The 12894-nt window shown below is 43.3% G+C and overlaps 1 protein-coding gene across 1 annotated transcript; it reads right to left on the minus strand.

Annotated features, from left to right (window-relative positions):
- Window positions 1–1144: 1144 nt before the first annotated feature.
- On the minus strand, window positions 1145–4376 carry SCGB3A2 (secretoglobin, family 3A, member 2). The gene is made up of 3 exons (XM_005877645.2): window positions 4225–4376; window positions 1761–1948; window positions 1145–1177 (listed from the first exon to the last, which is right to left on the minus strand). Exons 1-3 carry the CDS (start codon window positions 4277–4279, stop codon window positions 1154–1156), a joined length of 267 nt encoding a protein of 88 aa, XP_005877707.1. The 5' UTR covers window positions 4280–4376; the 3' UTR covers window positions 1145–1153.
- Window positions 4377–12894: the final 8518 nt, after the last annotated feature.

Consider the following 12894-nt stretch of genomic DNA (forward strand, 5'->3'; position numbering starts at 1 on the left):
TAACCAGAGCCAGGAACTACAGTCAACTGACAAAAGCTAGACCCAAGGCAAACCTATCCAGAAGGACCTAGCAGCTCAGACATGGTACGGGCACTTCCAGAGACTTCTTCCAAATAGAGAGGGACAGGAGGCCACATTCTGGCTTTCCCCTTTTCCAACCACCTATCTCCTGCCTGGGACTCCCAGGAGCAGAACAGAGGCCCAGAGTCAGCTGACCTTGGAGCCTGAGAAAGTCAACCTGCAGGGTTCACCCTCATGCCCTCTGTCTTCCCCCCACCCAGAGCAGAGTAGAGGAAGAGTGGGGAATGGATCTAAGGGCAAACAGCCCCAAGGCTGGCACTAGATCAAGTCCGAAGGCAGACTATGGCAAACATTTTGGTTAGGGGAAAAAACTTGATTTTTCATTAAGGCATAAAAGTGTTAACAGCAAAGAGATTTGGCTATCTTTTCAGCATGGCTGGGACTGGAGTCCATGTGAAGAAAGGGATATTGATGAGATCATGAAGGGCCTTGCATGCCATGCTAAGGAGCTTGAAGTCTATTTTATAGGTGGTCATATAGAACCAAAATTATGTCTTGAAAAGAAAATGCTGGCATCGTTATATATGTTATCATGGCGGGTGGGGAAGGATAGGTTAGAACCCGTTTGCCAAAGGCTGATGTAGTAAAGGCCTAACTTGGTGGGAGGGTCAGTGAAGCTTTGGAGTGGTCCTACCGTAACTACAAACTTAATAGAGATTCACATTCTAGCGGTGTAGACTCCAAACCAATGAGATTTGTGAGGCCCTAGACTTGTCAGACAATACTCTGAAAATGCTTTTTCATTTCATGCTTTAAAGTTTCTTTAGAAGTAGGGGGATAGGAGTGTAAGGGGTCTGGAAACACTATCAGAGAAAAAACAATGGAGATGTTTACCTTAGAGATAAGGAATCAAGTCTCATTGAAAAGGTGAGTTACCTTTAGAACAACAGGCTCTCTAGAGTCTATGACCCAAGGGAAAGGTTATCTAGTTAAGGCCCTTCTGAACAGAGGCCCCAGAAAAAAAAAATAAGACACACTGAAATCTATTCATTGCTTTATTCATTCTTTCCAGGAGTCACTACATTTTAGGATGGAATGAGTTTCAGCCAGGGAGGAGGAGACCATCCTGTCATCACAGCAAATGTGAAAGGGCCTCCTGAAAGGTAGAACGACAGTAATAAAAATAAGAGCAGGTTACATGTAATTAGCACATTCCCAAAAATAGTCACTCCTATTTAGCCGCCATTTTACTGACAGGTAATCAAAGTCTCAAAGTGGTTAAGTCCAATCACAGAGCTGGTAAATGGCAAAGTCACAACTAGAAAATAGGTCTTGCCCTGGTCAGGAAGTTCAGTTGGTAAAATATAACAAGTTTGTGGGTTCGAACCCCAGTCAGGGTGCATGTAAGAATCAACCAATGAATGCATCAATAAGTAAAACAACAAACTGATGTTTCTCTCTCTCTCTCTTTCTTTTTTCCTCTTCCTCTCTCTCTAAAATCAATTTATACATTAACATTTTTTTCTTTAAACCCACAGGTCTCTGTTATTCACATATTCCTACTGGAAATGTAGATACTGCACTTTTCTCAAGATTACTGAACATGCAAACTTTATATGAGCCATCAGTAAGGGGGAAATACACATTCACAAGTGTGCATGGGGTGAGGTAGGAGCTGCATAAGCATTCAGGGTAGGTGAGCCCTGCCTGTGACAAACTACTCCACAAGCTGTAGTTACCAGCAGTTTCTTCACGGACTCAGAGGCCTCTGGGCTCAGCTCGTTCACACAATTCTTTAGCCCTACTATGATGTGCTCAACAGAAATGCCCAGATTCTCCAGTAGACTCTTTAATTGATCCAGAAGGGGGAGAGAATCCAGAGGTAAAGGTACGGCATTCTTGACACTGCTGAGGAGGAAGGCGGTAGCTGCAGAGCAAAAGGGAAACTGAGTGAAAGAGGATCATCTGCTCCTGTCTATGACCTCACCACGTTCCACTCTGTCCATCACGGCTCCATTCCGGCCATGCTCATCTTGACTGCCCATGAAAACTTCTGCCTTGGGGCCTTTGCACCTGCTGTCCCAGTTCCCTAGAACTTTCTTTCCCCAGATAGCTACATTATTTGGTCTCTCCTCAAAAGTTACAGTCTTAGAGAGGTATCAAAAATGGCACGCCTGTCACCCTCTATCTTTATTTTTTCTTACCACTACCTAGAATATCAAATCTTTTTGTTTTTGCCTCCCTCCTCTCATTAGAATGTAGGCTCCATGAGGAAAGGAACTTACGTTTTACTCACTACTGCACACCATCCTAGCTCACCGTACTGCACCTTGGCAGGTAGTAAGCACTTAAACGATACTAGTGATTGACTGAATAGGGGTGTACTTTACATGTGAATTGAAATGCCATAAGCAAACTCCACTTGGGGCCAGGAATGGATCCAACCACAGCCCAGGAAACTGTTCCCAACCAATTTAACTCAATGCTATAAACATAATTGAACAATGACTCTGTACCAGTTGGTATAGCTACATAGATGCCTAAGATAAGAACACTCCATTCTGAGAGCTCACATTGTCTGGTGGACAATATAGATCTGTGCACACCACAGTGCTGCATATTAAGGGCAATGCTCTATGGGAATACAAAAGAAGGGATGACTAATTCTGCTGTGGGTGAGTGTTGCAGGAATCTTGGAAAATGCCAGAATCGCAAGATAAAGACAGGAACAGATTTTTTAAAAGAACATAATTAACAAAGGCACTGAGATATTAAAATGAAAGTACATGTGCAGTGTAGTGAGTCTTCTGCCCAGAATGGCTGGAGTGCAGAACTCCAGTGGGGTGTGATGAAGAGGGATAAAGGGGGTGAGGCTGCAAAATTCAGGTGAGGTCAGGTTTGTCAAAGCCTTGAATGACATACTAATGAGTTTGAGGTGTTGTTTTTGTTTGTTTGTTTCCTGAGGGCAATGGGAAACTATCAAGGCATTTATATGAGACAACTGCATTTTATATCTTCAGTTTTAGAAATGTAACTTTCATGTAGAAAACGAGTCAGGAGAAAAGTATAGAGAATGGAAAAATACGTGCATTTTTATAAAATGCGTGCAGATATGTAAACATACTTGTGCATGAACAGATTTATAAGAATTCCTATTACATATTCTCCTGCTGGCTAAGACCCTGCCATAGTTCATTTTCCTCTGGAATCCGTTTCATGTACCCGTTCAAATCATAAAAAATTGAGTCTGTTCACCTTCACCTTCTACTACCACCTATTTTCCCTCCAGAATTCCCTTCCAGTGAACGATATTTATTTCCCTCCACCCATCTTTCAGTGGTCACTTCTGTCAATGGATGTTTGTCCCTGGAAACTAAAGAACAAAAATAGCTGAAACTGATGAAATTACAGATTTGCCAAAAATTTCAAAAGCTGCCACTTAGTTTCTCATGACTGATCTCTACTTCTTAAACACTTTGGTATCTTCTCTGTATGTAGTTATATACTTCTGGGGGAAGGCTCTGCAATGCTTTCTGTTCTCTGAATGAGCAATGACCATCACTGAATGTGTCAGTTCCCAGTGTCCGCCAAGAAGCCAGCCTCTGTACCCGACCCAGACATTGAACAGTTCGCCCTCACTCTCCCAGGGCTCTAGCTGAATACCACTGTACTCACTTCTGCAGAAGTCTTCTCCCCCTTGCCACACTAGAGGCACCCTAAGAACAATATTTATGTCTGATCCACCTCTGAATCTTCCAATGCTTATCCAGTGCCCAACAAGTTGTAGCCATTCAATAGATAGCCACTGGGGTATTGGGCTAGGGCAGTGGTCGGCAAACTGCGGCTCGCGAGCCACACGCGGCTCTTTGGCCCCTTGAGTGGGGCTCTTCCACAAAATACCAACTTCTGCGCATGGGCCACGAAGTTTCAATCGCACTGTACGTGCACACCCGCACGTGGTATTTTGTGGAAGGGCCACACTCAAGGGGCCAAAGAGCCGCATGTGGCTCGCGAGCCGCAGTTTGCCGACCACTGGGCTAGGGTTTAGATTGGGGTAAGTGGAGTACATCTGAAAACCCTTCCAACTTTACCATTCTGTGATTCTAAAACTCCCTCCACCATATACCACTGGAAGCCTGGGCTGACTAGTTGTGTCCTATTAAGAGAAAAGTAGAGAAATGTCATACGTTCCAGGCTACTTACCAGAGTAACTGCAAATGCCAACGGTCACCAGCAGGAATACAGTGACTAGCTTCATGGTAGGTTACCTGTGATATCTCTGCCCGGAGTTAAAAAGTAAATCTGCCAAGGCAGGGGTCTCACGTGCGTCAGCAAGTGTAACAGTGGCTTTTGCACACACGCATATTTATACACCTACCGAGGGCCTGAATTTCAGTCGCTGCCACTTGATTCGCTGCAGCAAAAAAGGGCATGAAGGTCATGTTTGTCACTTAAACAAATGGGAGGTTTTTCCGTCTTTCCCTCATGTTCTCATGAGAAACAAAGCCCTAATTTAAAGCATTCTCAAGGACCTCTTGCAGAAGCCCTTGCTAAACAAAACAGATGCCAGAGGTAGACAAAGAGCTCTAAGAATCCTTTTTCTGAAAGAATATTGAAAAAGAAGGGAAGGTTTTGCATTGACAAGAGGAGTGAAAGTTCTGTTGTTCCTCCACCTTTCTACTTATTTAGTTTGGAGAATCGCATTACCCAGTGAACTACCCAGTTGAGGAAGCGGTCTGGAGGTCCCATCAGCCTGGTACAATATGGACTCAGCTTAATGACATCTAGTGCCATATTTCTGTAGAACTTACCTCCACCCATCCCAGCTCCACTCACACATTTACTATGGCAAGATCTCTGACCTTTGCTAGTGCCTCCAGTTGTTTTGGGAAACCCTAGGGTGTGCCTTCTCTGTGCCCTCAGATGGAATAATAAGCTCAGGATCTAAAATAAAAATGCCTTTTTAAAAACTTGGGATGCAATATTTTCTCTTTGTGTAATCTTGGATTAGACATTTTTATTTTACTTTATAGTATTAGTATCCTTATCTAAAATGGGGACATTAACAGCAGGACAGTCCCAAAGATGTGACTCTAAGAAAAACTTTATTTTGCCAGACCCTATCTATATAAACAAGATGAATTGCTGAAATATGCCTATTAGAACCATCTGGTAGTTCAAGCCCTTGCAATCATGCAAAAGGAATGCTGAGCTGGCCACAGAAACAATCTGCTGGAAAGGCTGCCCTCCTGGAACCAGGACTGTCATGGGGACTCAGGATGACCCTGTTAGGAAGCCCAAGTCTTGGAGCCCCTTAGGGAACCTGGTGCCTCATAAGCAAGGAAGAGGAAAAAAGAACCTTGTAGGCAAGAAACAGAGAACAGGGTTCTCTGGCCAAATGGCACTAATGGCCCCAGCAATCCTCACTATTTAGGAAGGACTCTGAACACTTTCAGGAAGATATGCTATGGCACAGTCCCCTTAAGGTGCAAGGCTAGGGGTTGGGGCCTAACTTGAGGATGTCATATTGTGGTGAGGATTTAATGAAATTATGTAGACAGAGGATGCAAATGAACCAAACCAAGATTAACACTTAATAAGTCTCTCCTATTATTAACTCCTATAAGTTACTGAGCTACCATGGCTATTTCTTTATGTTTCTGCTGCATTGCAAACTGCATGTAGGAGATCATGTAGTATTACTGCCACTCATACTCAGTCCTGCTACTTCTACTGCTTTCTCTGCAAGAGATGGCTTCCATTTTTCCTGGGTATTACCACTCCACCAGGTACACTGATGTGTCCAAACCCTCAAAAAGCAAGGTTGTGTGGCACAGTGGTGGTGAGTCCATGCCATTTTTATTTGCATGTTATAATCTTTTTATGGGACACTAATCAACACTGCCCTCATCTGTGCTTGTCATTTGCCTACATTTCCCCTCTTCTGCTCTGCTCTATACTGGAAGTTGAGTTGGTCATACTGTGGCTTCCAGACTTCCTTGGCCACTGTGTCTGGTTAGGATTAGATACTGGAAGGCACTGGTGGAGGCTGAATCTTCCCCATGGTTCCCTGTCCTTCCAAAAATGCCCTTTGTCTGTGCTCCCACCCAAGCCAGGCCGATCCACCACTGTCCCAGCTTCTGCTGGGTGGCTCCAGCTCTGGCCCCAGCTTCTTACTCTGCTCCTCCAGGCCAAGAAGCAGGGAACAGCCTCCAGCATTTTCTAATCTTAGGACAGACTCACCTCCACCACTACCACCACCACCCCTATTGCTTTAACTGTATTTCTAACATCTTGTACATTATCATCCAAGTTAAATTTTTCTTGTTTGACCACCTGGTAAGGTTTTAATTTCCTGGCTGGATTCTGACTAATGATGCATCCTAAAATACTGTACCACTTTTTGTAAAAACAGATCTTTCCTTTTTAAAACATAGGTCTCTCTCACACAAGCACCAAGTTATGAATCCATGAGGGGCAGGGCCAACACTCAACCAAGAGAAATAGAGCTTTATACACACACAGATGTTTCTCCCTCCCAAACTGTGCAGCACTTTGTACTGTTTCAAGTTTGTCTGCTGGTCCCAGAGGTGAGTTCTTTCCTAGACCCCTTTGCTAATAAAGTTCGGATGGGCCTATCAAATAGATATGCGGTTTTGGCCAAAACCTAATAGTAGACATGGATGGCTTACACTAAAGGTTAGAACCGGCTCCACACTAAACACACCTGTACAGTCATCAAGCACTAGTTTTCACTCATTTAACAGATATTTATTGAGCATCTACTGTGTGCTAGGCACTATACCAGGAACTAGAGCTGGAGGAGTAAACCAGGCAAGCAAACTTCATGCCTTCATGGAGCTGAAAGTGCAATGGGATAAACAGACAATACTAGTAAACAGGTAAACAAAGAAAAGAACTAAAGGTCATTGCTATGAAGAAGCAAATAGGGTGATATGCTAGTGAATGAGTGGATGGGGAGTCTAGTCCAATTTAAGAAGAGACTTGGACATGGCTAATAGGGCTACTTCCATCCTTCCTATGAACTGAGTCATTGTATTAATCACATCTTTTTATCTTGGGGACTTGCTGACCCTGGGGATAATGCCCCTGCAGGGTGAGCTAATTCCTAGAGACAGCAAACAATGCATTTGGAAGTGACCTTTCAAATGCAAACCCACCAATCCAAAGCTCACATTGTCAACCCCCTCCTTTATGGAGCTCTGACCCTCTAGTTTACTATCCCTCTCCCCTGGCCTTGAGGGCCAGGTACCAGAAAACTAGGGATAGCCCTTTCACCCTGTGCCCATTGAAATTATTCAAACTAGCCTATCCTAACCCCGCTTACCCTGTCTCTCCCATCCCTTCCCATGGGAACCACAATATAGGCTGTGCCCACTTACTGCCCCACCTGACAAACCTGGTGTTTCCTGTGTGGCATGCCCACCCCTCTTCTAGGGATCTGTGATTTTAACAAACTTTTCAATGGCAGTCATCTCCTGATCTGTTAGCCTGAATAATAATAAAATATATTTTAAAACAGCCACGTAGCCTTTTCTTGTACTGATGTTTTCTCTTTGCAGCATAATTATGTGAATGTATTCTTTCCCAGGACTAATTTGTAAACATCTTGAGGGGGGGTTGTCTTGTTCATGTTTGGATTCTACACACTTGATAATATTATTAGGAACCACTAATCTGTGCTAAGCACTACACTTTGCTTATGGTTTCCATTTAATTCTCACAAAACCACTGATGATAAGAGCTTTCCTCCCATTTTATGCATGATAGTCTGAAGCTGGAAGCAATGAATTAATTGCCAAGGTCACTCAGACATAAATAACATGGCCAGAACTTGAGTCCTTTCTTTTCTGATTTGTATTTCTTTACCTTTAAATATTTAATTAATATGCATTTCCAGTAAGCATTTGTGAAACAAATTAATTTATGAAGAGACATGAAAGGAAAAAGAAATGAATGTCAGTGATTCTAAATTAATTTTGGATGTGCTTTTCGAATGGATTTCTTGTGGAGATTAAATTTATAATCGGGAATGGAAATTCAATTAGCTATTCCATTCAACAACTATTTGTTGAGCATGTTTGGTGCATTTGGCCCTGTGGTAGATTCTGGAATGTAGCAATAGAAAATTGGGCATGGACCTTGTCTCATTTTAATTAATGGACACTGTTAGAAGCAAGTCGGTAAGTCTTTATTTTTTCCCTCTGTAAGAGGAATGGCAATTATAAAGAGGTCACCTGCATGTAGATGCAAGACACTGATCAAGAAAAAGAAAAAACTCAGCCTGAGATTTCATCTCTCTCTCTTCCTTCTAGCTAAAAGAAGACGGTCATCAGAAATGTCAAACTATTGCCTCGTATTTTCTTTACTTGCTGCAAATTGGACCGTCAAAAGTCACCCAAACTTAAGTCTACATAAAAAGGGAAAAAATTGTCTTCAAATTTGTCTTTAAAAGCACAAGCATATAACATATAATCAAATGTCACAGCTCAGTGTATCAACTTCATAAAGCTTGGAGAAAAGCAAAACTATCTGTTCCTGGCTGCTTTCCACATCGATCCTCCCCATTTAGTGCAAGCAAATCAGTCCATTGTCATTTGAGGCTAACTTTTAGCTCCTTTTCTAGGCACTGCAGAGAAATCCAAATGGAATGGGAGCACAGGAGGATTTCATACAAGAAATGACCAAGACCAAATAGAAGCAGAATCTAGGGAACAATCAGAAGGAACATAAGTGATCAGTCCAGGCTTGATTTTCCGATGAAGGCTTCCTGAATTCAAGTGGTTCTTGAATCCACAAATTTGGATAAGCAGAGAGGATGAGAAATAAAACCAGTATCTGCAATGTTTTATCTTAGAAAACAATTTGAGACAAGCAGGTGGGCTGAAAAGAAGGATGCATGCACAGGGTGTCTTTTATCTTTCTGTGCCAGGACTATCTGACCACAGCAGGTGTCAAGCACGTGTTTAGTTTACAATCAAACAAACAATGAGTTGTGTCAGATGAGTCTGATGTAAATGAATGGCTATAAAGGGATAAACTCTAAGTTTTATCTGGCAATATTTGATCAATATGGGTTCTTGAACAGGGGAAAACCTGACCATAGGAGTTTATAAAGCAAATTAGTGCTAGGGGAGGCAGAAAGGCCTTTCAGTGTCCTGGACTCTGGGTCCAGATGACCATACTGCCAATCCATGGCCTACTCCCACATTCACAGCTAATTCACTGCCTTTTGAGGGGACCAGGACAGCATCTGCTACCCTTACTTCCAGCAAGATGTCAAGCCTCACAGAGGACAGATCTTCCGTGTCCAGCAAGCACTCTCCTTGCCATGATCCTGTCCTAAGTCCTGCCTTCCACTGCCCTTTATAGAGGAATGATTTCACCATGTACCATGGTAACCTTGCAGGGATCTACAGAGGCAAAAGGTGGGACCATAGCTTATCTGAGTCTTAGGGGAACACCTTGTGATATTCTTAGAACATGAGATGGGAGGCCTGCAAGAGCTATGAGCCATCTTCCACTCTTCTTTCCATCTTCCCCGGGAGGCTATCATAGACGTCCCTCACTGCCTCCCAGGTTCTATGAGGTGTGGGACTATCTGCCCTACCCCTCTCAGGACAGGGCAGCAGATTATAAAACCAAACCCTCCTAGCTGCAGACTAGAATTGCCTCCTCAGCAACAGGGCATCCTACAACTGGTGTGCAATCATCCAGTCCCTCTTGTTTGGGTGCCAAACAAGATGTGTGAGACCAAGATGATAGGGAACTGGCACTTCTGACTTACGCCTCTCTTTGCTGACTGTATAAGTCAGCCATGGGCAAACTACGGCCCGCGGGCCGGATCTGGCCCGTTTGAAATGAATAAAACTAAAAAAAAAAAGACCGTACCCTTTTATGTAATGATGTTTACTTTGAATTTATATTAGTTCACACAAACACTCCATCCATGCTTTTGTTCCAGCCCTCCGGTCCAGTTTAAGAACCCATTGTGGCCCTCGAGTCAAAAAGTTTGCCCACCCTGGTATAAGTGATAAAGTGTCTAAATCTAAAAGTGGTTCGCTGAGTCTTTAGCATCCTTTCAATCAGGCCTTGGCTTTGCCTTGTCCCGTATGTGTGAGTTTGACATGCTGTCAATACACAGCCAGACTGCATGTTCTCCATGTGGGTGTGATTCCAAGAAGAACATCAAAAGCTCATGGTGTACTTGGCCATGATATAGGTCTTCACTCAGTGTCTCAACTATAAATCATTTTTCCTCTTTCCAAAAGTTTATACTATGACTCTGCTGGCCAATGAAGTACAGGGTGGGGAGGCCTTTTTTATAAGGCATGTTGGCCCCTGGCAAGTCTCATACAAATGTGCATGGTAGATATTGTCTCCAGTTTCTCCACACCTTCCCAGGGTTGGGCTGTTCTTCTATTCCTTGAATGACCTTATTCTTTCTCTAGTGATTAAGGGCACTGGTCCTGGAGCCATCCTGTCTGCATCCATATCCCAGCTCCTCCTTGGCGAAGTTAATTTACCTGTCTGGGCCTGTTTTTATCATCTTCTAACATGAGGCTAACAAAAGTATCTTCCTTATTGGATTGTTATGAGGAGTAATGAGTTAACAAACACAAAATACTTACAAAAATTAGACCTCAGAATGGGCATTTGGTATATGTTAGATCAGCGGTCACCAACATTTCAGACCTCACGGACCACCAGTGGTCCATGGACCATAGGTTGACGACTCCTGTGTTAGATGACATTATTATTATTATTATTACTAGAGGCCTGGTGCACAAAATTCGTGCATGGGGGGGGGGTGTCCCTCAGCTCAGCCTGCACCCTCTCCAATCTGGCACCCCTCAAGGGATGTCCAATTGTCGGTTTAGGCCCGATCCCTGCCTCTCACAATCTGGGACTGCTGGCTCCCAACCACTCGCCTGCCTGCCTGCCTGATTGCCCCTAACTGCTTCTGCCTGCCAGCCTCATCACCCCATAACCACTCCCCTGCCAGCCTGATCGACGCCTCACTGCTCCCTTGCTGGCCCAGTTGCCCCTAACTGCCCTCCCCTGCCGGCCTGGTCACCCCTAACTACCCTCCCCTGCAGGCCCAGTCACCCCTAACTGCCCTCCCTTGTAGGCCTGGTCACCCCTAACTGCCTTCCTCTGCTGGCCCGGTCACCCCTAACTGCCCTCCCTTGTAGGCCTGGTTGCCCCCAACTTCCCTCCCTTGCAGGCCTGGTCCCTCCCAACTGCCCTCCCCTGCAGGAAATCTTGTGTCCACATGGGGGCACCCATCTTTGACCACATGGGAGTGGCCATCTTGTGTGTTGGAGTGATGGTCAATTTGCATATTACCTCTTTATTATATAGGATTATTCCACCCTCTCCATCTCTACTTTTAGTTTTCTAGCTTCCTAAACATAACCTCAAACAAAGCAACCACCATTACCAACACATTCATGAACACTACTTCTTAATTATTTAATTCTGAGTGATTTTATTTATAATTTTCTCTTCAATAAAGTTCATATTTCTTTGGCTTGCTATATAATAGAAGGAGGGGTTGATAACCACTGTATCACGTAAACAAATTCTGGACAATTTTTTATGGTATAAGGTTTTTAATCTGAGATAATTCACACTTATAGAAAATATCTGAGTATAGTAAACAAAAAAACAGCCAAAAAATAACTTTTTTTTCTGAACCATTTGAGAGTAAACTGCCTGTCCAATGCTCCATCACTCACAAATACTTAGTGCATACTACAAGCAAAGACATTCTGCTACATGACCATAATCAGGGATCTAACATAACCAACTCTAAGACTTAGACCTAGTTCCAATTTCATCAATTATCTCAAAAGGTCCATTATAGCAAAAGGATCCAGTTCAGGATCACTTAGTTGTCAGGTCTTTTTAGTCTTCTTTAGTCCGGAAGAGTTCTTTGTTCTTTCCTTAACTTTCATGACCTTGACATTTTTTAAGATTACAGGCCAGTGTTTAGTGTTTTTGTAGGCTGCTGCTCAATTTGGGTTTGTCTGATGTTTCCTTATGACTAGGTTCAAGTTATGTAAGAACCCAATCTGTGTTCTCAGTGGATTATTAGGAGTTGGCACAGGATATGTCCCCTTACTAACTTGTCATCTTCATCACTTGATTAAGGTAGAGTCTTCCAGACTTCTCCATGGTATTCTGTCCTGTGTAATTAAGTATTTTGTGGGAAAGTACTTTGACACTATGTAAATATCCCATTCCTAATCAATCTTTCAAGTTATCTTAAAATATCAGAATGGATTCATGCTTTCCTGCTCTATTAAATGAATTATAATCCATTTCTATAATGTTTTATTTGATAACAAAATTGACCCAATTGTTGCCAATGAGAGCCCCTTCAAGCGGGCCTCTCTTTGCCTTTTAGTGGGTTCCCATCATTCTTTGTGAACTTCCTTGCTTTCTGGTGCTATAAGATTCCAGGATCATCTTTAACAGTCTCTGCCCCAACCCTGAATCAACCCTCTCTCCAACAGTGAGCCTTAGTTATTTTTAATAGAAGACTAATATCTACACTAATAAAAGAGAAACATGGTAATTGGCGTACGACCGCTACCCTTCCCATTGGCTAATCAGCGTATCCTTATGCAAATTAACTGTCAGCCAAGATGGCTGCCGGCAGCCATGCACTGAAGGGAGCAGGGAGGTTTGCTTGCTTCAGTGACTGCAGACTCCAACACTTGCCGGCCTCTGAGTTGCAACTCTAAGCAACTATGTACTATGTTGCAAATAAGAAGCTAAAAAAAACCCCAGAAACCAGCTGTCAGTCAGCCCCGGACCGCAACATTGTATCGATGTTTTCAGCAG

The sequence above is a fragment of the Myotis brandtii genome, unplaced genomic scaffold, assembly GCF_000412655.1.
Source record: "Myotis brandtii unplaced genomic scaffold, ASM41265v1 scaffold524, whole genome shotgun sequence".
NCBI lineage: Eukaryota > Metazoa > Chordata > Mammalia > Chiroptera > Vespertilionidae > Myotis > Myotis brandtii.

Excerpts from the sequence above, each read along its gene's own strand:
- SCGB3A2 (XM_005877645.2), bottom strand. The coding sequence starts at position 4,279 with ATGAAGCTAGTCACTGTATTCCTGCTGGTGACCGTTGGCATTTGCAGT. Across the intron at positions 1,949-4,224 it reads TGGCATTTGCAGTTACTCTG|CTACCGCCTTCCTCCTCAGC; the intron begins GTAAGTAGCCTG and ends TTTGCTCTGCAG. Across the intron at positions 1,178-1,760 it reads AGTCCGTGAAGAAACTGCTG|GAGGCCCTTTCACATTTGCT; the intron begins GTAACTACAGCT and ends TCTACCTTTCAG.